At 42.9% G+C, this 25,987-nt stretch overlaps 1 protein-coding gene across 11 annotated transcripts; it reads left to right on the top strand.

Annotated features, from left to right (window-relative positions):
- Positions 1–231: 231 nt before the first annotated feature.
- Positions 232–25,930, top strand: ST3GAL5 (ST3 beta-galactoside alpha-2,3-sialyltransferase 5). Of its 11 annotated transcripts, none has more exons than XM_082758941.1 (7): positions 232–350; positions 13,537–13,658; positions 14,926–15,034; positions 17,421–17,764; positions 19,125–19,311; positions 21,791–21,949; positions 23,250–25,930. In XM_082758941.1, exons 2-7 carry the CDS (start codon positions 13,615–13,617, stop codon positions 23,511–23,513), a joined length of 1,107 nt encoding a protein of 368 aa, XP_082615067.1. In that variant the 5' UTR covers positions 232–350; positions 13,537–13,614; the 3' UTR covers positions 23,514–25,930. The 11 variants fall into 11 exon arrangements, with proteins under 11 accessions (XP_082615067.1, XP_082615074.1, XP_082615070.1 ...); XM_082758948.1 differs by having other exon boundaries at positions 14,926–15,040; XM_082758944.1 differs by having other exon boundaries at positions 238–350; positions 13,537–13,648; positions 14,926–15,040.
- The last annotated feature ends 57 nt before the right edge of the window (positions 25,931–25,987 follow it).

Here is a 25,987-nt window from a genome sequence, read left to right as displayed (position 1 = left end):
CGCTTTTCTCATTTTATTCCTTCCTAAAAGAGCAGAAATCGGAAGAAAAAACCCTCAAAACGAGAGCAAACCACCCTCTCCTCAAAGGGGGGGGGGGGGGGGGGGGGGGGTGAGACGGCGGAGGGCTCCCCCGTCAGGGGCGGAGAGCTCCCCTCAGGGCCGCAGCGCGCAGGCCCCGCCGCCGGCCGCCTCCGCCCGCCCCTCGGCCCGCGGTGCGGGGCCCATTGGCTGCGCTCCGCCACGTGCCGCTGCCGCCGCCGCCGCTGCCCCCGCCGGGGCCGTTACCTGCGGCGGGGCCGCGCCGCCCGCCCCGATGCGGAGGCAGGGCGCCCGGGCCGAGCCCAGCGCAGGTGGGTAAGGGCGGCGAAAGGGGTTGGTTTCGGGGGAAATCAAGAGGGTTGGAGGGGTTGGGGGGAGGATTGGGGCGCTGCGCGGGAAGGAGGGGCGGGTTGTTGGGTCGGAGAGGGGGGCTTTTCCCTCAGAAGGGGCGTTTTCTGTCAGAGAGGGGGGGTTGTTCCCTCACAGAGAGGGTTTATTCCCTCAGAGAGGGGCTTATTCCTTCATAAAGGGGTGTTTTTCCCTCAGAGAAGGGCTTTTTTTCCTCAGAACGGGGGCTTTTCCCCTCACGGAGGGGCTTATTTCTTCAGAAGGGGGTGTTTTTCCCTCAGAAAAGGGCTTTTTTACCTCAGAGAGGGGCTTACTCCTTCAGAAGGGGATGTTTTTCCCTCAGGAAAGGGCTTTTTTTCCTCAGAACGGGGGCTTTTCCCCTTACAGAGGAGGGGGCTTTTCCCTCAGAGGGCTGCTTTCCCCTCACAGGCGCTGCCCGGCGAGGCGTGAAGGCTCCGATCTCTCCGTGCTGTTTTTATATTAAATTTTTATTTTTATTTTTATTTATTTTTTATTAATTTTGAGGGTGGGGTCGCCTCCACCACGCCAGGTGCGGGGCCCTGCCGGGGAGGGTCAGGGCAGGACGAGGAGAGGCCTGGCAGCGCCGCGCCGCCGCCCCCTTCCCTCCCTCCCTCCCTCCTGCCCCTATCCCTGCCCCTATTTCAGCCCCTTCCCTGTCTCATCCCCCTTCCCTGCCCCTATTTAAAGCTGGCCCCACGGCAGCCCTGGCTTCGGAGAGCTGGCCCCGGGGAAGGCTGCGGCGATGCAGGTATTCCCCGGCTTTTTCGGGCCTCTTCCCAGCGCCAGGAATGCGGCTGGGGCTGTTCGGAGCCATTCTGCCGAAATAAAACGTGTAGGCTTCTGCTTGCCTGTGGCTTGCCATGGTGTTTTTGCGGGTGATTTTCATTTTTTTTTTTTTTCTCTCTGCGCTGGAGCGATCGGGAGGCAAACCAGCAATTATTTCTGGTGCGGCTGCCAAAACCTTCCTGTCTTCTCCGGCGCTGCTCAGGGAGAGGAGTTCTCGTGCTGAGTTGGATCGTTTCTTTCTATTTTTGGTAGATAAGATCGAAATATAAGGGTGATGGAGGAGAGCTGTTTATCTTATGTCTCTCTTTAGTTATGGAAATGAATGGGAAATGTTCATAAAATCGGTGGGGGTAAATGGCTTTCCCACTGCTGGCTTTGCTGTAACACGGAGATCAAGGGAAAATACAGATATGTATTTCTTTTTGTCCTGAAGACGGCTTTTCGAGGTAAATGCTCCTGTGTTGATTTATGTTTACGTGTCTAAAGTGGATGTGGATTTTTAAACCCAGCTTACGGTTCAGATGCAAGCGCCTGGCTTAGACGTGTGCACTGGTTCCCCACAGACCGTGTGTTACTCCCTCCGTCCGTCCGTTCTGCTGCAGCAAGGTTGCTATCTCCCTTCCAGCTCAAGCGCCAGGAAACCTTGAGCTGTCTGCCGACCCCTCTGCTGAGGCAGCAAACTCAGGGAATTTCACGGAAAGGTCAAAATGCAGCTGAGGAGTTAGAGCGTGTGAGAATGGTTTGGTGCCTTGGCCGCTTCCTTTGGGCTGGTGAGGAATGGGCTCACCTGGGCTGTGGTTTCCTGGAGCTGCTGGGGATGTAACCTCTGTCCTTCTGTGGAGCGTGATTAAATGAGCCAAATGGTTGACAGACATTTAGGGGCAGGATGTAGGAAAAGAGAGCGTGGTAGCAGCAACTTCCTTTCAGCGAGGGAAACAGGCAAAAATGTTTAATTTTGTTTGTTTTACGGGTATCTGGAGATGAGAGATGTGGAAAGGGCTGTTAAGTGCTAAGGTTGCTGCAGAGCTCTGGTATTTGATGTGAAGGTTGTTTTGCTTGAGGAAGAAATCCTGGAAAACTTCAGAAGGTCTCGAGCTTTGATCAAGGCGAAGTTATTGAACAACACTCAACCGATACTTCAAATTTGTCGTGGAGTAATTTTCACATTACAGGCGAGTCTGGACAAAACTTGATCAAACACAACAGCTTAAAGCACCTGATGCCTTGAAACCGCACAGCGCTAATTCAGATGAAGGACCTGATGACAGAGACATCTCCCCTGCTGCAGGCAACTCTCTCATGAGGTCATTCATGAATTATTAAGGACTTTCTTAGAACGTCTTGTAGGCTCTTGCCTTCCCATAGGACTAAAGGAAAATTATTCCTCTGCTGCTCAGGAGTCCTGTGCTCCTAGTTCATATATATTTACGACCACTTTTTCCTGTGTGCTGACGTTCTCCTCCTGTTTGTTTTCCTCTCTGGTGTTTATGTGCTTGGTGTGTCTCAGGGTGAAATCGCAACTTGTTGCGTGGAGCTAAAAAAAGTCAAGCCCTTGGTTCTCTTTGGGAGCAGCTCATCATTTCCTGCTTGCTCTGCAACCTGTTAAGTCCTGAAGGTTTGACTTCAGAAGTTAGCCACCAAAATTGATTCTAGCAACATTTTTTGCTATATTGTAATGAATTTTAAGGCTTTTCTTCACGGGACACGTCTGGCGTGGACTCTTCTGCTTGTATAGCCTCAAGTGTGAGTTTTGCCATGAACTCTTAGGGTGTCAAATGATACTGTGGTAAAAATGCTGCTGTACCATTAACATTGCTTCATAATTACTAGTTGTTCGGTGCTATTCTGCTGCATAATTCAGATGTAATACGAAACATCTTGGCCGTGGAAGTCTGCTGGCATGTTTCCTTAGCCCAGTAAAGATTAATGCTATGCCCTGTCTTTTCTGACCGTTTCTTCTAGGGATGATTTATTCTCCAAGCTTCCCATGTAAGGGGAAAGATCTCGTTTGTTTTGGCTTCCTCGCAGGGGCTCAGAAATACCTTCCACTGTGCGAGATGAACTTGCCCGGCTAAGGGTGGGTGCCGTGCCGATGTGCTGTGCTCTCTTCCTCCCCTCCGGGCTGCTGAGTTCATCCACAAAGCACCAACGGGTGCTCGCACGGATGCAGGGCTTGTGGTTTGGAGAGGAGAACATGTGGCAGAAAGGAGCGTGCGAGATGTGCCTGGGAGGGGTGGCTGAGTGCTGGCTGGGGATGCCGCGCTTTGCTCCTCGTGCATGTTCCCCTGCTTCGGCTTGAGTTCAGAGGAGCGCCTGACCTCGGGTTCAGAACATCCTGTGCAGACAGGCTACCGTTTCTTACACTGGTAACTTATACAAAGAAAAACTGGCATCTGCTGGCTTTGTTTTTTTTAATTTTGTTTAAATTAAGAAAGGGAGGGGGAGGCTCAGAAGTTTCCTTTGCAGGGAAGAAATCTATCTTTTTAATACCACGCTGTTCACAACAGCAGTTCTTTGACTCACCTGTTGGTTCCTGCTCGGCTGGAACGCTGTCCTTTTGTGGAGCTCGTTTGAGAGTCAGAAAAATTCCAAATTCAGGCAGTTTTCTTCTGTCACAGAGCACCGGTTGCCTCCATAAGCGTTGCAAGGACATCTAGATGATAATTCTTATGCTTGTGTTGGAGATATTTACTGTCGTTCACTTTGGAGTACCTGAGGAAGGTTTCACAGCAAGGCTTAGGAAAGTTTGGAGCGCTCAACTAGAGGAGAGGGTGCCAAGGCACGAGTGAAACTGTGAGGGTGAGCCCTGTTTTGAATGTCTTTGCCCATAACATTATTTTAACCGAAGCTCTTAATATCTAGAAAGCTTCCTGGGAATGCTGCTGGAAGGAAGCATTCTTTCAAGAGGTGTTAGCCTCTGAATATCTCTGATAGTGTCCATAATTGAACTGGATTTGAGCTGGAACAAATTTTTGCGTGTTGAGGTCTGGCTGACCCAAAGTTAAGAGCAAATCGTAGCCTAACTATGTATATCCTTCCTAGAGGGAAGGACTGGGCAAATAGACCCAATAATTTCAGCTTAGTAATGATTTCATGAGCTAGTTGTGGCTGATGTTGCAAAGAGGATGTAGGAATCTGCCATTAAACAATTAGAAGAAAATGCAAGGAGAGAAAAATGATGTTGCCTCTGAGTTGCTCTTGCTTCTTGCTGGTTTTATTGGCTTCAGGCAAAACAAAAACTCCTGCCTGTGAACCTGTCCCTGGCAGTGCCTGCTAACTGCCCTGAAGTTTTCCTTGACTCCTCCTTTTGCTTTTTTTGCCGATTCTGTCCACACGTGTAGGATACATTACTGCATTCTGGCTTTCTGAGAAGACAGATTTTGACCAAATGAATTTGAGCTTGCACAGGGTACATCGTTTTTTTACTTTCTATTGTCTGATTAAAAAGCCTTAACATTCAAAGTTCATTTGGTAAGACGCATTATACAGTAATGTAATCAATGTCTGTTGTAGGTGCTTATAACCGTATTACAGGCTAAACTTCTCTCTGCCATCAAGGAAGTATTGTTTCTACTGACTTTATTAAATTAGCTGCAGCAACGGACTCTACTGCTCATCAGAAGAGGCATGTCTGTCAAATACTCATTCTTTGTACCATTCAGTAGTAATATGTACTAAGCTGATAAGGTTTATCAAATGTCCCGGTATGTTAAAGTACCCACGTTACTGTGGGGTGTATATAGTGGCAACAGAAGAAATACTTGACAGAAGTCTCCAATTTTGTACCTTTAGTTCCATTTTTTCCCTCCTCTGGGAAGAAATTGCAACAGCTCTTAGACTACTCTCTTCTTATTTACGACCATTTCTGCTAAGAAGTGGTAAGGTGATGATCAGAGGATTATTTGAAGATAAACATCCAATAGTTAGTCCATTGCTACAGATTGTAACCCAACAGCCTTTCATGCTGCTGCAAGTCCCTGATAAGTCTGCCTCAGATCTTTAATATCTCAGGAATTTTTCCTCATGCTTCTGGTTTTAAGGGATTATTGTCATGTGCTGCTGGAAAAAAAGAGTCTTAAGGAAGATATTCAAAACTTCAACGTGTTACAGAAAGAGATTTCCCAGTCGGAAACAGTTCCTTTAGAACAAATTGTCTGTTTCTTTTCATTCCCCACTCTTTCCTGTGTATTTTGTTACTCTGGACAAGTGGGCCCATTCAGATAAAAGGATTTTGACTTCCATTGTGTAGGTTTGAGATCCAATTTCAGCATCTGGGCAACTCTTCAACTGGCTTTTAAAACCTGTGTTTGAGATTTGGCTTAAAAATTTGGATTCAGTTCTGCAGCTGCCGTTGGAAAGAAAGGCAGTCCTTCACCAGGGTGCAGTTTCTGGAGTTTCTCGTGCTGCAGAATGCTCATCTGTTGTTCTAGGCTGGTTGGTTACCAGTTCCAAACTGGTTTTATATTTAAGAAAAACCCAGTGTTTTGGGTGGATAAAAATAGTCTACTTTATTGCAGTTGTAAGGTAGGAGCGCGACTTGGCTTCAACTCTTTTTATTCTTTGCATCATCTTTCTCCTCCCTGAATATTGTTGGGAGAGGGCTTCATCCACTGTCGATTAAAAGAAGGTTGTTTGTAATTTCTTTTAAACAGGACAGAGCTTATTTGCAAAATTTCTTTCATACTGGTTTACTCTTTCCAATCAAGAGATGAAGTTTGAAAGCAAAGGAAGGCTCTGAGGGAGTCACAGATTGATGCAGGAGACCGGGGAGGGAGAGCACGTTGAGCATAAATGATGGGGTCTCGTAGCAGAGAGAGCCTGGGTGGGCCACGGTGTTCGCCAGTTTATTTGGAAACCTGTGTAAATAACCCACAGGTGTCAAAACCTCTGGTCGGAAGAGGTGATAGTGACCTTGCTCAGGCATTTTCAAGAGCAAGCAGAAGCCATGAGGGGCAGGAGATGCTCTGGGGGACACGGTCCCCAACTCCTGCACTGCCCGTTGCCTCCCCAGAGGAGTTGGGATGGGATCTGTGCGCAGCCTGGGGCAAAAAAAAAAAAAAAAAAAGGGCGAATGGAGACAAGGAAGTCTGGGAAAAAGAGGAGAGAGGTGTTTACTCATGGGTTAATCATTTTTTCCCCCCCTCAATGTTTGAGTCTGTGGTTAGAAGTTGCATTAATTGGAAATAAATTCAGCTAAGTAGAAATTCCCCAAGTCAAGTCTGTTTCGTCCACTACAGTGAGCTCAGCAGGTTTGGAGGATGTGGCATGGAACTGTGAGCGCTTTCCAAGTTTTCTGAAATCTGTATAATTTCAATTTTTTTTATTTTATTTTAAATGTATCTACTGACTTTTTAATCTTCTTTTTAAAAATTTTTAATTTCTTAGGTGCTATTTTCAGCTGAGAGGCTCTGCTTAACAGATGGCTCTTAAACATTTTGTACATCTCAAAAGAAGAAGACAAACCACAAACTACTATCCAGTTAATAATTTTCCCTTGTGGGTTGTTTTTTCTTTTTTTCTTTTTTTTTTTTTTTTTTTTAGATCTTTTCTTCTTTGATCTCTGGGTTTTAGTACTGCAGAAGCAAACAAAATTTATCCTAACTATAAATTTTACCAAAGTAACTTTTCTTTTGTTACTTAATAACGTGCTATTTGCCTATTGCTCTTCATTAAGGCTTTCAAGATGAATATAGTATCTCAGCTATTTGGTCAGTAAGGAAGACAGACAAAATGTGTGATCTGTTCCCTGGGCACAACCCTGGCAAGCAGTCACAGAGGTTAGTGGTGTAGTTGTCCCCTAATTTTTGTCTGTATTCCTCAAATCTGTCCCAGGAAACAATCTGTAAGCGATTAAAGTTTCCTTAAAGGTACTCTTCTAACCCTTTGTGTGAATTTTTGGAATATGTCTGTGTTTAAAAAAGCAAGACACAATTCCAACAACCAGCCTTGAACAGGGCATGCAGAATTCATCAGTGGTAATGTGTGCAGCATCTCAGTGAAGAACATCTTGCTAGAGTTTCTTCTGTGTACAAACACCTGTTCCTTTTACATTTCACCATTGTTTTCTGAAACACAAATGTTGCTTAAAACCAAATAAGTTTCATTTTATCATTTACTTTTTATAGAAGCATGTTTCTAAAGTAATTTGTGCATATCTGATTTAGAGAAGGAGACATGAAATAAGCAGGTGCTTCTGGGTTGTTTTGTGTTAGTTTTACCACCTGATTTACTGCCTGTTCAAGCCCTATTGCTCTTGACTAGTGAGCACTTTATATAGGGTGTGTCTTCCTTCATTTGCCCTGGACTTTATACTGCAACTTTCCAGTGTTCTTACATGAACTTCAAAAGCTGTGCACCAAGACCTTGAGATAGACTGTCTTGTGGATGACTCAAAGTTTGCTGTTTCTATTCCTGGTAGTACCGGGAGAGAGAATATCGATTTGTATTTTCAACTCCCACAAGCTTCAGGTGTAGTTAATGTTGAGCTAGATGCTATACAGCTGTAAAACAGAAGATATCTCTTGTCCTTCTGCTTAGGGCAGCTTTCTCATGGACTCAATGATCCTTGTGGGTCCCTTCCAACTCGGGATATCCCGTGTGCAGTTGCAGGCTGCTGATATCTGTCCATGTGCAGGTACTTGCTGAGGTTGGATGGATAAATTGCTGCAGGAGTGGAGTTACTGCCTAACAGTAAGCGTGTGGGGAGACAGAGGAATGTCCTTGAATTGGACAGGTGAGGGAGGGAAGTGGAAACTGCATCCACTGCCTGGGGTTACAGCTCAGGGTCCTTAACAAGAGGATGGTGAGGGATGTAAGCATGCCTCCTGCACTTGTCTACAGGCTGCTCTGGTTCTGTCTCCATGCCTTGTAACCCAGCTGGTAGAGCTTGAACAGCGGGGCTGAGAGTCCTTCCCTTTGTCCTCGGGTATATCCAGGTGCTCCACATAACCAAATGCAATTGTTCAGGGCGTGGCAGTGGTTGGGCGCAACTCAGCACAGGCTGCTTTTTGTTGCTTAGCATTCCCACATAAAAAGGCTTTAAGTCCCAAAGACTTAAATTAATTGCTTCTGAAATACTCTAAGTGTGGAAATCTTGTCTACTTAAGAATAACAATGAGACAAAAGTAAATTATGGTGAAAAGAATAACACCACAAAAAGCTTTGGAGTGTGTTCCTACTGATGGACAATTTAGCTTTCACAGCAGCTTTGCAGGGATCACTTAAGTTCAGTAGATGAAAAGCAAATTTAAGTCCCTCGAGTCTTCACTAATTACACCACAATGGGTAGCTATGGGAATGTCAATGCAAAATGTGATTGTAAGGCAGCGTTACTACTGAGACATCTTTTGTAAGCAAATTGAGACACTCAGGGCTCTCAAAGCAAATGTTGCACTGTCCCTTTCTGAAGGGGCACAGTGGTGTTTAAATGCAAACAGCAACATCTGAATATATGTGCTGCAGGCATAGCTGCTTGGCACTTTCTTAATTTATAAACTGCCAACTTAACTGGTTTTCTCTGTAAACTTGAAGACTTATTAGGACACTTCCCACCAGCTGAGGCTGCCTGAGGCCCCATCCAGCGTGGGCTTTTGAGCACCTCCAGGGATGGGGCATCCACAGCTCCTCTGGGCAGCCTGTTCCTGCGTCTCACTCCCCTTACAGTGAATAACTTCTTTCTAATGTCTAATCGACATCTATCCTTTTTCTGTTTAAGACCATTCCCCTTTGTTCTATCATCCACCACAACCCCTGAGTCCTTCTCTGCAGGGCTACTCTCCATGAGTTCTTTTCCCAGCCTGGGATTGCCCCCCCCAGATGCAGCACCTTGCCCTTGGACTTGTTGAACCTCATTTGGTTCACAAGGGCCCACTTCTCCAGCCTGTCCAGGTCCCTTTGGATGGTACCTCATCCTTCTGGGGTATCAGCTCAGCTTGGTGCCCTCTGCAGATGTGTTGCGGGTTCCCTCAGTCCCATTTTCTGTCTCATTGATGAAGATACCGAAAAGCACTGGTCCCAGGACAGCCCCCTGAGGGACACCGCTCGTCACCAACCTCCACCTGGACGTGGAACCACTCTGCCATTGAGCCAATTCCTTATCCACTGGATGGACCACCCTTCAAATCAATCTCTTTCTAATTTAGGGATTAGTAGGTTGTTGTGTGGGACTGTGTCAGAGGCCTTACAGAAGTCCAGGTAGATGCCATCGGTCAGTCTTCTCTTGTGGGCTGATAAAGTCCCTCTACCACAGAAGGCCACCAGATCAGGCAGGCATGATGTGCCCATGGGGAAGCCTTGCCTTATTGACTCAGTTCAGAGTGCAGGATCAAACTCCAAACAATTTGTAACAAAAAAGAAATAATAAATCACTGTACTGGATATAGATATGTATATTTTTATTTCATCAGCAAAGGGATCGTCTTAAGTAAACAGAACTGACTAAAGTCAGCCTGAAGCAGACTGTTGCAGATGAAATGAAAACTGACATTATTTGTCATATAAACAGACTAAATAAAAATACTGAGTATGCTAAATACTAAGAGTTGCACTCAAAGAGCCTGTGCCGAGATGATTAATGAAATTCTCTGTTTCCTTGTTAATAAGCTCGCTTTCTTCTTGCACATCCAGGATGAGTGAGGTGAACTGGAATTTTTTGCTCAGAGGCAGGGAAGACTGATGGTACCCATTCATAGCAGCCTTGCATTCCTCGCTAATCCCCTTCTGTCTTCACTGCTTTCCACCTCTTCGGTTCCTTCTCTTTCAGATCTCTGCAGCCTCCCTGTTTCTTTGTTTTGAAAGGCTTCGTGAAACCTGCGTCTCTTGGAGGAGCTCTCAGTGCAGTGCTGTAGCAGGAGGTTCTCATCTGTGGAAATTCTTGAAAGCTGACTGCTCGCAGACTGCTTTTTGATGATTTATGCTGCAGAGGAGACTGGCCGTGGCGTTCTGTGCTGCAGGAGCATGTTGTTACATTAGGCAGTACCACATTTTATATACATCGCATGGGTTTTCACAAGCATTGCCGTCAAATTGCACCGAAACCTGGGGCCTGGGGTCAGAAAGACTGATCTGCAAACAAATAAAAATCTGCATTGAACAAAGCAAAGGCAGCAAGGCTTTCATCCTACCCTCGTATTTCAAGCTGTAAAACTTTATGGGTTTGATTCAAACTGCTGGATAACGTGTGCTTAATCTGGAGCGTATTCCTTCATAAATTCTGCTGGTACTAGGGCCAGAAGTCCCTGCATCGCTTGATGTGTTCCTGCAATACTTTCTTCCCAGCAGGATCCTCCCCTACCTGGTCTGGCAGTAGCTGTTCCATGCAGAATGCTCTGCTCTAGCTTCCTATGGACTATGACCAAAGCTTCTCTTTATATTGCTTATCCAAGAGATAATTATTACATTGTTCCGTAGTTCGAATTGCTGAAGCTCATTACCTGCTTTTTTAATCAGCTTTTTTTTTTTTTTTCAAAGCAAGGCTCCCTTTTTTTTTTATACTTTGCCCCAGCTGCGTCTGTAGAAACACCAGATGGAATTATTGTTTTATTGTATGTGCAGCACCGGGTGATCACGTCGGTGCTGTAAAGCCATCCGTGTCAGGGAGCGACCTGCTTCCCTCTTGTCAAACAGCACCGAGTGCCCCTTCCTCGTGCTGCTCCCAGCCAGTCTCTGCAGTGACCCGGCTCCGTGTGCGTGGAGCAATCCTGGACTTTGCACGTGTTCTGCAAGCCTTTGCTCGTGCTCTCCTTCCACTCTGCAGCAGGCTCTGATCGCTGCTCGCCTCTTGCACCGTGTAGGACCATGCAGTCTGGCAGTGTGATTTCCGTGTGACAGCTGGTCTCCAGGACATGTGGGTATAAAGCTGCTGGGTCCATCATGACTTGATAAGTCTCTACCTACGTGGGCTTGATAGGTTTGCTGAGAGCAAAATGGATTTTGTAGGTACCTGGTGGTGTCAACACCCATTTTTCCTCCCCTGTGCTGATTTTTTTTCAATTGTGTAGATGCAGTTAGAGGAGACAAGATTGCTTGATTGATTGATTCCCTTGATCAATTCCCTGTGACCTGCAGCCTTGTGTCCTCATAGATTGATTCCCAGCTTAACTGCTAGCATTCTGGGGGACTTTGGCCATTGCTTAACCCTTGGGTTTTGGTTTGCCTTGTTCCAAGGCAAGCATGATGATACTGACCTGTTTGTTCAGTGCTTTCAGACCTGCTGGAGTGTTGGTTTGAGTAAGGTATTGCTGCTCTGTTACAAAGGTCTGCAAATGCTTGTGACAGGTCAGAGAGTCTGTGGCATTGAGAAACAGAGCCAGGTGAGTACTTTGAGGTTCTTAGGCAGCTTGGTTATTTCAGTATTGTTACGTTAGAGGTGAGTGGTGAAATTTTCTGCTGCAAAAAAAAAGGGTTCTTTTTAAGCTGTTTTGTGATATGTGACTGCTTGCAGGTGGCTCTAGAGAGCATCACTTAACCGTTGTCTGCTCTTCAAAGGATGGAAGGTGCTGGCACTGATCTCTGCCCCGCTGCTGCCGTTTGTGGCTTCAGACCTGTGGTGAATCCTGGATTCGTTACTGAGAAGCGATGTGTGGCGGTGTGGAAGCCCTCGTGTCACCTGCTGAACTAGATTTTAGTGGGTTGGACTGGAGGAGGGGACCTGTCCGTCTCACCTTCATCCTGGTGTATGAGAACATTGGGTGGCTGTTCGAATAGACAGAGGTTCAGAGTGGCAGCGCAGGCTAAGTTGAACGGGCAATTGCCCCACCTCATTTTACTTTATATGGGGATGAAAAGAGAATTGGGAATTGCCTCTAGATAAAAGCCTTCTCTTAGACCTGATTTTTTCCAATAAAAAAAAAAAAACTTCCCTGTGACAGTTCTTGGCAAGAGAGCAGGAGTGTGAATGTCCTTGCAGGGCAGAGCAGGGAGCCTTAAGCGCTGAGATCAAAGGCAGTGAGTAGGGCTGAGCTCTGCTGCAGGGGATCAGGCTGTTTGTCCTGTGGATGGCTGATCAAAGGCAGCTGCTTTGGGAGGTCAGTAAGGCCCTAAAAACCTTGTCTGTGCCCCTTTCTGGTCAGTACAAAGACAGCTGACTTGTGTAGTTAGACTTTGCTTTCCGGTTTTGCTCCCATCTTAGATTAATGGCAGCAGCCTGTGAGAAGTTGGTGTGCCAGCCTGCGTTTTTTCTTTCCAAAATCAGAATTGGAGCATGCTGATAGAAACTTGTGGGAGCTTATAAACTGTCTCCTTCCTGCCAAGTGGTGAGGTTGCTTCTTGTTAGCACTCGGTGAGTGACTTGCCCATCTGTGCAGGGGTGCTGTGCAGCCTCCCAGTCCTGCTGCCCTCCAGGCAGAGTTTTCTGCATGTCCCTTCTGGTGCTTGCTGCTGAAGTTGCTGACTGTGTTGCTGGGGCTTCTGAAGAGGTCAGACTAGTGGTAAGAGAGAGATCAATGGATTGGAGAGCTGGGCAATCACTGGCAGGCTGAGGGGAGGCCTCATGGCAGCCTGCAGCTCCCTCACAGGTAGTGGAGGGGCAGGCGCTGAGCTCTGCTCTCTGGGGACAGCGACAGGACCCGAGGGAACGTCATGGAGCTGGGACAGGGGAGGGTCAGGCTGGGGGTTAGGGAAAGGGTCTGCACCCAGAGGGTGGTCGGGCACTGGGACAGGCTCCCCAGGGCAGTGGTGGTGGCACTGAGCCTGACGCAGTTCAAGAAGTGTTTGGACAACGCTCTCAGACACAAGGGCTGATTGCTGGGTGGTCCTGTGTGCAGCCAGGAGTTGGATTTGACAATTGTAGTGGGTCCCTTCCAACTCAGGATATTCTGTGAGTCTAGGTTCAATTAACCTTGGGAAATTGATTGGAGCTGTGGGTTCCAGTTCTGGGGATGGGATGGTGCACGCAGGTTTTGTGTGCTGGGAGCACACTTGAATCCTGCAGGGTGTCACAGTACTTGGACATCTTGATTCAGGCGTCCTAAATAACCCTAAGCATACTACGCAGATTTTTCTGTCTGGATTGTAATGAATGCTCAAGCAAAATGATGTTTGACTGAGATCAAACAAGTGTCTGACAAGAGTTGCAGTTATTAGACTTATACGTAGAAACATTTACATATTTTTAGAATCATTTCCTGGCACTGCATCCAAAATGAGTATGTTCCTGATCATAAGGATGTCGGGAGTGATTCAGTATTCCTGACATGCACAGAAAGAAAGAATCGCAGTCTTTGCTGGCGGAAGGGGCAAGTTGAGTCATTTGAACATTTGAGTGTCCTTTGAACTTTTTTCTCCATTCAGAAAAAGTCATGATAAAACCTTTTTTTCTCTTTTTTTTTTTTTTTTTTTTTACAGCAATGCTGAGTGACACTAACTCTGTAAAGCTGAAAAGTGATCGTTCGCCTCCTGTGCAATGGTGTAAGGTAGTTGCACATGAAGATGAGAAGACCAATCTGGTTTTTAAAAGGTACTCCCAAGTAAGTGTCATTGCAGTGGTAATATAGAGGCAGTTGCTCTCCCCCTAGCTTGAACAGTTACAAAAAGGATGCAAAAATCAAGGTATGGGATTACCCCAGGACCCGAATGGAGGCTTAGGCACCCAGCTTTTGTTGGGGTGCCTAAAACACTTGGAGGAGCCTCGACTTTCTTGTAGTATTACACATATTTTCCTTAGCTGGTGTGAGATCCCAGTATTTTGCTCTCAAATGCTTCCAGTCTTTTTTTGGATCCAAATAAGTAACAATGTTAAGCCCTTTGCATGGTCTGATAATTGGGGAAAATGAAGGCCAGTGAGGTTTAGTGGGTTTATTTATCTATACAAGCTTTTTTTGTTTCCCTCCCTAAAATCTTGGGAACCTGTATATACATTTAGATTTTGTCTGACTGAGTTTCAAGAAGCACCGAATGCTTTATAGCTTACGTATTTTTTTTAGAACATTTAAACGAAGTCCTCTGGCAACCATAGGAAATAATTTTAAATGAAAATCAATGATAAATCTCAAACTATATACCTGAGCGACAACCACAGTCTAACCAAATAATGATGTAATTTTTGCAAATCAGTTTGGAAGTCACATGAGTCAACACTGAGTCAACAGTGAGATTCCTTAGTAATGAGAAATGAGTAGATCAAAAATGCAGATAACCCTTTGAAACTGAGTGAAATAAGCTATAGCCCCAAAACGTGCAGAAGAAAAAAGAATTATATTAGGCTTCTTAGCATAAACCCGAGCATCTAAATTCTGTGGTCTGGCCTGCTGGAGAGTTGAAATTTTGTTTGTGAGTGGTGGTTATCTGAAAACCTTGCAATTTGAGGTTCTTTTTTTTTTTTTATTTTAAGCAAACTAAAGCACACAACTTGCATGGAAATGCGTATTTCAAAATAGTGTTTTCTTTACAGTAGGAAAAGTCACTTTATGATTTCTTTATATGATCAGAAGTGTTTGGATCCATCAGGGATGCATTTAAAATATATGATGCAGGTATAGGAATATGTAAAATCAGTATGCAATGGTTTTCTTATCAAAGCATCTGTATATTTTCATACTTCCCTGCAAGTGGCTCTTAAGAGTTGTGAAAGACTTGGAGGAAACAAAACCATCAGTTATCTTGGTTTGAATCAAATGCAAATATTCATTTGAAATTCTTCAACTGTCTTGAAATTGTTTAAAAATACTATTTAGGAGTTAGAGGGTTGCTGTTTTCCCCTTCTCCTAACCCCTATATGAACTTGTTTGTTTCTAGACTTCTCGTACTGTTTGTGGTTGGAGGGTGCTTCCTTTATATCCTCAAGTTACATTTTTACCCTGAAGAATGTGACAGAACAAAAACACCATATGTGGACCCCGATCGTGTAAGGGTTGGTATTTTTTGGTATTTTCTACTTGGTTAAAACAAAAAGGTTTTGTTAGTCCTCAGTGTGAGCGTTATAAGGGTTTGTAACAAAGGACTTGAATGCTGAGATCATCCTGTGAGGGGAAAATATAATTTGTTCATATTTTCTTCATGGTGTAGAACTGTTGTTTTTTTTTTTTTTTTCTGTTGTTTGTCTGTTTTCTGCTTCCTGTGGAAGTGCAAAAGGAAACGAGATTTTTAGGGGTGAAATGATCCAACTGTGTGGCTGTTAAAAATTAATGTATGAAATGGCCACGCCTTCCTAACATGGTTACTGTGTAAGACCAGAAAAGCAAAAGGCAGCGAGCCTGTCGGGTTGTTCCAGTCCCCTGGGAACTGGGTCAGCCACAAAGGCACCTGCACCTGGGCTCCCCACGGGGAGGCTTTGGGCACAGCTCCTCAGCGCTGGGCCCTCCTGGCCCCAGCGGGAGCAGAGGTGTTGCCTGGCTGCCACCAGGTGAGTGCTGCCCAGAGGGGACAGCCCCAAGGGAGACTAATGTTAGGCCAGCTTTCAGCTGATGCTCAGCTTCAGGGAGCTGCCTCCTCTGCTCCTTGCTTGTTACCTTTCTGCGGTGTCGGTGCAAAGCTCGTGATCAGGAAACTAATGCAAATGGAAAGTAACGCTTCTTTAAAATCAGACCCAACACGTTCAACCAAGAGGTTGTTTTTACCCAAGCCAGTTCCCCAGTCTGCTTTACCTTGTAGCTGCTCAGATGTTTTTGGAATCACAAGTCTAACGTGCAGGAGGGTGCAGCTTTTGTGCATTTACTTATTAATTTAAGGTAGCACATCTGCTGCAGTTTTGCATGTGTCTTTTAAGCTTTCATAACAGAAGCCAGTAAAGCGTTCTTAGTGTTCTTGCTGACACTTCTCTGCCTTTGCTACGTAACCTGCTTGCTCTTTACAATGCAGTACTTTGGCTTAGAATTGTTACTTTTCTGTGTTTGAATGTTTTACATTAGATCTCAAACAGTATTTACATATAGCAGAAGCCCTGATTTAACATCTCAGCATCACTGTATGAGCATCCTTCCTTCCACACCTCCTTCAGAAGGCTTTTTACAGGTTCACCTTGCCTTCCCTTTGCATTTCATTTGACTTCTTTTCTCAGTAACACGTTCTTGCTCCCAAACAACTACAACCCTAATTGAGGCAAGCCTAAAAGACTGTGTGCCCAGGAAGAAGTTGGGTGTTTATGCCCAGATTTGCAGAGCCTGTTGTGGCAGAGGTAGTTCTGCAGATTGATCTCTTTATTTAAATAAAATACATAAACAGCTTGCTTCCTATGCCACCCTTTGTGCACCCAGATACGCACTTCCCCTTCTGTAGCAGTATAAAAGGGGAACTGCGTTAGCACTAGATTTGAATCTTTTTCTGACCTGTGTGTTTGCCTAATGTAGGTTTTTTTTGCTTGTTTTGATTAAAGTGGAGGAAAGATAAGCAGAATTACATTGGGGAAGAAGATATGCAAAAGGATTATTTTAAGTGACTAAAAATAATCTTTGCTATTTCTCTTCTTCCTTGCTTTAGATACCAGTTTGCCCCCATTTCTGAAAAATGTGTATGATTAACTCTTTTTAATGAGACAGATCGATTTTTTGTGGTTTATCTTACAGCTTAGTATTTTTATGGAGTTTGTAACCACAGCCTTTAATTTTGGTGACGTGTCTTTGAAAGAAGACCTGAAACTCCCCCGCTCCCCATCCCCCTTGCATTCTTTGAGTTATGGTTTAGTCATTAGCAATACCATTAGCAATACTTCTGGAAGAAGCATTGCTTTATTTTGATTAGTAAGCAAATCCAACCTGCCATTTGACACAACTTCTAACCAGCTGGTATGTCTCTGGTAAAAATCTATGACAGGCAGAATTTGGGTCATGCAGTTGAGCAGTGGAGTAGAATTCCTCTTGCTGTCTCACTGCTGAATTAGATGGGAGAAGGTAATTTTAATTTTTCTTTGTAAGTAACAGCACAGGCATTCTCCAGCAGCTTTTGGGGCAGGTCTTTCTTGAAAAAAGGTAGCATTTTCACTTCCCGTTTTTCTAAAGAATAAATTAGCCTAGTAAAAAAACAAAACAAAACAAACAAAAAAAAAACAAAACAACAACAACAACAACAAAAAAAAAACAACAAACACCTCCTATCCAGATTTAAATGGAGAGACATTCACTTGCAGGTTTTGACCTTGTGCTGCTTTAAAATGTTTTGTATTTCCATGTTTGTTTTCTTTACAAAACCCAGTGTTCGCTTAACTGCTGGTTGTCACCTGGCGGGTTGCTCTAACAGGGCTTTTTCTGTTCCTGAAGTTAGCTTTCCTAACAGAAATCATGTTTGTTTTCTTTTAGAGAGCACAACAATATGCCAGTGCTGTGCTGCAGGAACAGTGCCGACCTTCTTACGTGAAAACAGAAATGGGAAAGTTATTTGCGGAGAAATACAGCATGGACATATCTCCCTTTGTAGGAAAAAACATAGATGAAGATGAAGCTTTATTTAAATACGGACCTCCCTTTGGATTTCACAGGTTCTTTGATAAGCTTAAAAAGCTCCTCGAACTCTTACCTGAGCATGATTTGCCACAAGATTTGAAGTCAAAACACTGTAAACGTTGTGTTGTTGTTGGCAGTGGTGGAATTCTTTATGGATCAGAGCTAGGCCACTTACTGAATCAGTTTGATATTGTTATAAGGTATGTATTTTCTATTTCAGGCTTCAGACTACTTCAGCGTTACTTTATGAACCGATGTTGCTTTTTGAGGGGAAAATATCTCCAACTTTTTATGCAATACATCAGACTATTTCTGAAAGTGCTTTTTTGAAATTTACTTGTGAATTGATAGAATTCAAAGTCTTAAGAGCAGAGTAACATTGTGTTCACAAGGCAGGAATTCAGTGTAATGATTTGTGGACTTCAGATACCAAAAAGTACAGGCACAACTGAAGAAGAAACCAATGAGATCTTAGAGAAATAAGCAGTAGTGTTTTTACTTATTCATATATTTAAGCTTTCTGAGACAGAAAGGAGTCCTAAAGACTTGTTTGTTTGGGAAGCTTATTTGATTTTTTTAACAGCTGTTTTAAGCACAATAAAAATGCATTAGTGTTTCAGTATACAGCTTGCTTACACACTGCAGAGCATGCTGCTTATCTTCCCTTATGTTTACAGGAACAGTGCATGGTTTCTATGATTACCTGTATTTGCTAAAGTCCAGAATATGATCTGTATTTGTGCTTTCTGAATATTACTGTTGGAGCTGTTCTTAATATTTTGAATCATGTGAAATCATAAATTTGTAATGTAAGCACTCATAAGTAGCTTTGTAAAGCAAGTCTTATTCCTTTTACAAAGGGAAGAATGGGTACAGCAAGTCAATACCTCTTATGTAAAGGTGAACAAACCGTGACATGGAGAGGGGCAGAGAACTTTCATTAGTTGTTCTTTGAAATTAGGGCTGGCTGCTTGAAAGTGGCTTTCCTGTTGATACAGAAAAAGTTTCTTCTGTTCTGCAGAACTGATGGAGCTGGGTGACACTGTTCTTGTAAGCAGTGTGCTTGCTTCTGATGTATTTATTTTTTTTGTGAGCTGGAATGATGCAAACCCACAGGATGTGTTACTTTGCCCTGTGTGTTTGTGAAGGGATAATTTGTGTGCCTTTGCTGTATATAATACTTGTGTGTGTGTGTAAACAAAAGAATACAGGAAACTGCCTGTGTGTTTTCTTTCCCTTCTGTTAAGATTCTCAGTTGGCACAAGGCAGTGAATGTGAAATTCTGCAATGCTCTTCTGAGTCGCTTTTCTATTCAAGTTCTTTCTTTTGAAGTTTTGCACTTTTGCCAGCTAACCCAGAAATAGAACTGGCTTCTCCTCAAAGATAGGGGATGGATGAGTGTGAGAGGTGAGGAACATGGAGATACTGAGAAAACATTGTACTCTGCTCTGTTAAAAATAATCTGCGGGCCAAATACAAGTTTTTTGCTTAGTGTCTGATGTTTTAATGAGGTTGCACACTGCTTATTAAATACAGTTTCTCTCAATCTTTTTTTGTTAGGCTAAATGATGCGCCAGTCCAAGGATACACAGATCACGTTGGTAACAAAACGACGATACGGATGACTTACCCAGAAGGAGCCCCGCTTTCTGAACTCGAGTATCCTCCTGCTAGCTTATTTGTGGCTGTTTTGTTTAAAAGTGTTGATTTCAATTGGCTACAAGCAATGGTAAAAAATGAAACCTTGGTATGTAAAGTGGCAGTGCCATGTACCTATATGATCTTGCTGTTCAGTTCTTGTTGTCTAATGCTTAAGAAGTTGACTGATGCCCTATTTCCTGGTTTATCATACTGGGGATCTTTTATGTAACTTTTTTTTAGTTATGTCTCCTAGTTATAGTTGGTAACAGCACTTGGGTTAAGCCACATGCTGACAGCAACAGTTTTTTCCACTGATACTGGTAGATTTCAGACACTCAGCTACATGACATATTGAGTGTTTAATAAAGTAGAACTAATTTCACCTTAGGTTTCAGTGACTTCTTTGAATCTGCAGAGCCTGAGGTTGCTGGCTGCTAGTCCCACATTTTTAACCATTTAAGTCTGTGCTCCTTCAGTGGTATGCTTGCAGTTAATGTGTAACTAACTGAAAAACTGCAGTTGTCACATTTGTCTGTGGTCTTCCAGAATTAGAAATTACTCATTTCTCACTGAATGTTTACAGAAGTACAGATACTCCTAAGGAACTGATAGAAGAGCTCTGCGTTTCCAAACTATTTAAACTGGTGGTTTTTGCTTCTTTCAGTTTGCAGGCAGGTAGTTTCCATAAGCTGAAAACCCCTAGCTAGGGTTTTCTGTCCACAGATTGGAAACAACTGCTCTACATTTTTTGAGATAGATTGAGAAGGAAGGCTGTCCAATTTCTGAACAATATGATGCATAACAGTTTAGGTACTCCAAGTTCCCTTTTTAATTCTGTGACTTATTTTTATTTTTTTATGACATGAAGGCATATGGAAGGCCTGTTTAATATTGACCACGACTGTCCACTACTACTTTAGTCCAGGGATATCGCCTTGTTTTGAATAATCAGGGTATGTTTTGTATAGAGGAGATATTCCTGAGTGCAAATTCTAGAGTTGCTGCTATACAGTGATTTTTTACCAGGGGCAAGATGATGTTGGTCTGTCCTGTTGGTCCTGCAGGAACATGGTCATTTTGCCAACCAGCAACTTTCTAACTTGAGTTGAATCCCTCTCTCGTTGTACAAGCTGTCTGGCTTTTTCATATTTGAAAGATTTGTTTTTCAAGAATGACTAGTATGAGGACACCTTTTTGAATTAAAATCTGTTTTTGGGGAATTGAAAATATGGTTGCTTTTTGGCATCTATGACATCCTCTGTCAAGGAGTTCAAGTATATGTTTTACGAAAAAGGTACCTTCTATTGAGTTGCATGTCTTAAGAGCAGAACTGGGGTATTAATATATCAATATTATATAAATACACAATTGAAGAGGAGAAAAGGAAAATCCCTGTCTATCCCCATACTGGTCTTCTGGTGTCTGGTCCCAGTCTCCTTGTCCTGCTCTGTTAGGCTTGGCATGCTCATCTTTTCCCAAGCTCTCTCCTTCCTACTGTTCATGTGCTGTAGATGACTAAATGCTATGTTTATATTTGTGCTGGAAAGGAGCATAAAGAAATGGGATTCTGCAGAACTTAATCAAAATTCTGGACCAGACTGCCACGTCTCTGTGCTGTCCCCATCAGTGTCTGTCCATTCCCACCTTTTTCTGTGTTCTGGTGTTTTTGCTGTTACAGAGAGCCAGTTTTGGGAAGTGCTCTGGAAGCTGAATGTTTTTACTTATTGTTTCAAATATTAGGCTTTCAGTTGGTCAGCTTCCTGTGCAGGCACTGGTACTTTACTGAAGCATTCAGAGCTCAGGTAGAAACATGGGACCACAGCAAAGTACATTTCTTACAAACTCCATCAGTTTAAGCTGCTGTGGAGTTACACCTTGTAGAAGGAAAAAAACCTGTTTATAAGATTTATAAAACACAGGCCTATGCTGCAGCCATGTCAGTTCTATCAGACGTGTAGTGTTACGTGTTATGCGGAGGGATTTGTAAAATGAGCCTGAGCGAGGTGTGTGTGTGTTTTTTTTTCATTCGTATGCATCTCATTGACTGCACATGGCAGGAGATCAGAGACTAGTTTGCTGAGTCTAGTGTAAATCCTCTTCTGAAGTGGTACATTCATCACTAGGTGGATGTTGTCAAACAACAGCTGTTCACTTCAAAGCCCGAGCAATTGTTTTAAGTCCAGCGCTCGCTTCAGAATGACCTGGTTAATGTTTGTGGAAAGCTGATTCCCTGTCCCATTTCTTCAAATACTGCTGCTGCTCGGTTGTGCTGGGGAGGGTCTGGAGAACCCGGAGGAGCTGGTGGATACGTTGGCTGATTAAACACTAGGTTCAGTCAAACATTCAGAATAAGCAAACTTTCCCCCTGCTACCCTCTGCAATTCCAAACGCTTTGAAGGTTTTTCCTCTTCTAGTCCAATTGCTTGAACAGGATGCTGGTAGTTCAGAACAAAATCAGCTCTAAGCTGTTTCCTGAGTTTCTCAGTATCAGTAGCGAATTCTATAACTCATGTATCATGTCTGCTGTACACTTGATAGTGTCAGAGTTTCCGTTTGGTCAACTATTTTTTTTTTCTTTCTCTTAGTCTCTGTGGATACGACTTTTCTTTTGGAAGGAGGTTGCTAAGAAAATTCCTTTTACTTCAAAACAGTTTCGGATTCTGAATCCAGTCATAGTTAAAGAGACAGCTCTGGACATTTTACAATTCCCCAAGCCTCGATCAATATTCTGGGGTTGGGATAAGGTAAGAAGTTTCATCTTAGGAGAGAAACTGTATAAAAGAATAAAATAAGAAACTGAAAAAAGGTTTTGGTGGTTCTTTCAGTATAGTTCTTCTGCAGGATGTCAGCTGGTCTGAAGTAATGGGAAATTAACTGTCTCTCAGAAGACTTGCATTTTCTCTATTTGTGAAAAATTAAGTCAGGATTTCAGTTCACCTTTTCCAGATGAGGCCCTATGCCTGTGCACGCTGACATGAGATGTCCTGCTTTACAGAGCAGCAAGACCCAAATTCACTCCAGTAGGGTGTTCACTCACACATCATTTTGGCTGGTGTTAAATATTCAGAACAGACTTCTGACTGACTGGTGTGTTCAGAACAGCCCTGTTAAGGCAATCCTTAACAGAATCCTTAACAGAATCCTAGAGATCACCTGCAGTCAGATCTGTCTCCAGCAGTGGGGAAAGCCTGAGAAGTGTAAAGCAAGCTTCCCTCTGGCAGGTGCTTCAGAATATGGGAATTGCTGCGTACGCCCTCCTGCTTAGCAGCACTGCAGTGAACTACTGCTATATCCTCCTGCTGTGTCCTGAGCTTGAGCAGTGATGAATTGCCCAATTTAATTAAGCACTGCATTTTTCTTAAATTTCAACTGTTTGACAAATTGGACATCAGTAGTTCTCTTGAGCTATGAGAAGTGCTGCATAACAATAGCGGTTTTACTTTGTGGGAAGGCTGTTAATGGTAACGCACTGCACAAATGTTTTGAAGGATTTTCACCTCTTGGAATGTTTATTTATCTAAATAATGTAATATACTGAGCTATTTATTTTCTACGTGTATCCAAGTATACTCACATTCAAAGGCTGTTCAGTGAAAAGTAATTTCCTGAAGATTACTGCTGGAGTGCTTGTTGTCCAAGACTGAAGCAAGCACATATTGGGCAATGCCAAGTTGTAACTGCCTGTCAGTTGGTTGAGTGTTTGGAGCAAGAGCTTACTTGCAGTTTAAATTTACTTAGTAATAGGGTGTCTTGCCTTCAGTTCACAGTAAAAAATGTAGCATTGAAAGCCAAAATTACTGCTAAAGGCAGTTACTCAAATTGTATCGATATTTGGCCCTGAAATGTTTATAGTTTCACTTGATCCTTACTTACTTTTTAATTTTAACCGATTATAATTTTAATTGCTATTAACTTTTAAGTGAGTAGAGGGAGTAGTCAAATGTATTAAATACTGTGAAGTGTTATGGAACTGGTAAAGGAGAATATGTGAAGCCATTTGAATTCAACAGGCTTTTTTTTCTTTTTCCCCTCCCTGCTTTTTAGAATGTACCCACGATCGGGGTCATGGCGGTTATTCTAGCAACACATTTATGTGATGAAGTGAGCATAGCAGGATTTGGATATGACCTCGATCAGCCCAGCACTCCTTTGCACTATTACAACAACCTCTGCATGGCTGCCATGAACAGACAAACTATGCACAATGTGACAGGCGAAACAAAATTACTGCGAAAACTGGTCAAAGAAAAAATTATTAAAGACCTCACTGGTGGGATACATTGTGAATTCTGCAGCAAAGACAGCTAGTGGTAGATGTGCCCAACGGTTGGATTTGATAAATCCCAGAAGCTTCATTGGAACAACTTTTTCACTGTCCTCAGTAGCTCTTTAAAGTATGTACAAAATGGACTCGGAACCTCTGCTGCCTTTTTTAATGTCAAATTCAATTTATTGGACTTTATTTTGATGTTGAATTTTACTTTTTGCACGTTATTGTGGATAGCTATGTAAATACAACGTGGAGTTCAAAGAGATCCATTTAAAATATTTAATGTTTTAAGTTGTGAAAGAGTTGTTGTTTTCAGATGTATAAGGTATGCACGATGCTATCCTGAGTTGTCTGACAGCATACAGTAATTCTCTTCCATTGAACTACTGTCGCTGTGGATCCAGCTCCTGCTGTATGACTCCTTTTCAAAAGAAAAGCAAGGCGTGTGCTTCTCAAGTCTCTCACTTGCAACTTGACCATTTTGTTTCTCCTTCAAATATAAATATTCCTTTGTTTTTGTGCTAATATTTCTTTTGGAAGGAGGAATGTGGGGGCGAAGGAAAAGGAACTGTTGTGGCAACAACTGTCTAGTAAGTACTCTAGCGTTCACGCTTGATGTTAAAATCATTGGTGCATTAATGTGTCGAGTTAGAATCCTGCTTTATCATGAGGCATGTTTGGATCCCAGGGCGTGTTGTAAGGTGATGTAACCAGTAGAAGGCTTTCACCTGAACCTGGTCTTGGACATTTCCGTTCTTTCAGACCTAGACAATTATTTCTAAATATCCTAAATACTTAATTTGCACCAGATTTCAGCCACCCCGATTAAAGAAGTGGCTTTAATACCTCTTTTTTTTTGAGTGACTTGAGAATTGCTAGGTCCATAAAACACCAGTTTGTATAAACCTTTCATTTAGCAATAATACAATGTATGACTAGGCTAAAATTTCTATTGATTTACTTCACAATCCTTTAGTAATTAATTACAGCTATTGTAATCTTAATAGTTTACACTGATGATAACCCGTGTGAACTCCAGTGTTGACTGTGTAATTGAATGGAGAGGCTGAACTGTTAGTTTTTCCAGATCTGCTTGTAAGTCAGCAACTAGCTGAGTGAGTGTAAGAAGAAAATCACAAAATCACGGTGAGCAAATACGACCTAGCAGCAAGCTAAATGTCCATTGAAAGCACTGTGCTTTTCTAAACAACAAAAAAAAGCAGCCGATGTGAATATACGCTCTTGTGACTGGAAATCAGTGCATTGCAAAGAAACTGGACCGCGCAGACCTACGAGCAGGTGTAGTTCCTTTTTGTTCTGTTACCAGCGGGGTAGCAGGGGTGACGGTTTGCACTGAGTAGCATTGTTACGCAATCCACTGGATGTGAAAAATGCTTTTTTGGGGAGGATTGAAAGCTTTTTAGCTTTCAATCTTTTCAAAATTGATCAAAGTTTGGCATTGAACTATTGATATGGACTCTCCACATAGTGAACATTCCCACTTCTTTATTTTTGCTATGGGCTAACCTAAGAGCAGTATTGAGTTTAAAATATTCAAGCAGCTAATGAGGGAAAGCAAGATCATGGTGGTTGCCGATTTTTCAGGGGTTATTTTCTCCACGGAGAGGAGATCTAATGAATGATAACGTTAGGCCACAGGAGCAGCAGACTGGTTCTGGCCGTTACACTGAAAGGCAATAAAATGACATCAGATCGTAAAGCAGAATTCTGAAAGAAGTTGTGGACCTCAACTTTCCCAAGTCCCATGTACCTGCGTGTCCTTGAAAGCCAGTTGTGGATGATAAGCAAATATGAAGATCAGATTCTTGTCTCTGGCACTGTTTGTGTTTATAGCAATAATATTAATCTAACTTCTCCTCCTCAAAACACATTAATTTTTGTACTAGCAATAAATTTCTAGTTTGTTTTCCTGTAAGTATAATAATTATATTGTTTAATTTAAAATATTTCATGTGTGAAGAGTTTTATACAGATGGTCTTTTAGTTAATATATTGAAATGTGCTAATTATTTTCTCCTGGTATTTAAACTGGAAACAAAGTACCTTAATTTTATTTAGGCATTAATGAAATTATGGAAGAGTTCAGAACGTGTGCGTTGGGAAGATGTCTTGAATACACCAGAAGCATGCGTTTCAGAGCACTTGATCCCTCACCAGTTTTGCTTTATTCAGTAACTTGAAAAATAATCAGTTGATTAATGTAAATGCCAGTAGCTTTTTGGAGATACGATGTATTTATTGTCAGATTCTCAAATGATGTCCATGTGGGGTTAGATTGTTTTCCCACCAGTTGTATGGCTCGTGATAAAACATTGTTTTTTGTTGTAGTGTTTATGGCATTGAGTATTCCTGCACAGACTCGACCATATGTGAAATGGCAGCAAAGTTCGGGTTGCTAAAAGCAATAAACTGATGAAACCACTTTCTATTTATGCATTTGTCTCAGTTTGTCATTTGTTTTGCCTCGCTTATTAAGGTTCTTACATGTTTT

Source organism: Aythya marila (genome assembly GCF_965140915.1).
Source record: "Aythya marila genome assembly, chromosome: 4".
Taxonomy (NCBI): Eukaryota; Metazoa; Chordata; class Aves; order Anseriformes; family Anatidae; genus Aythya; species Aythya marila.
Note: the sequence above shows the minus strand (reverse complement) of the source record. Positions and strands in the feature narration are given on the sequence as shown.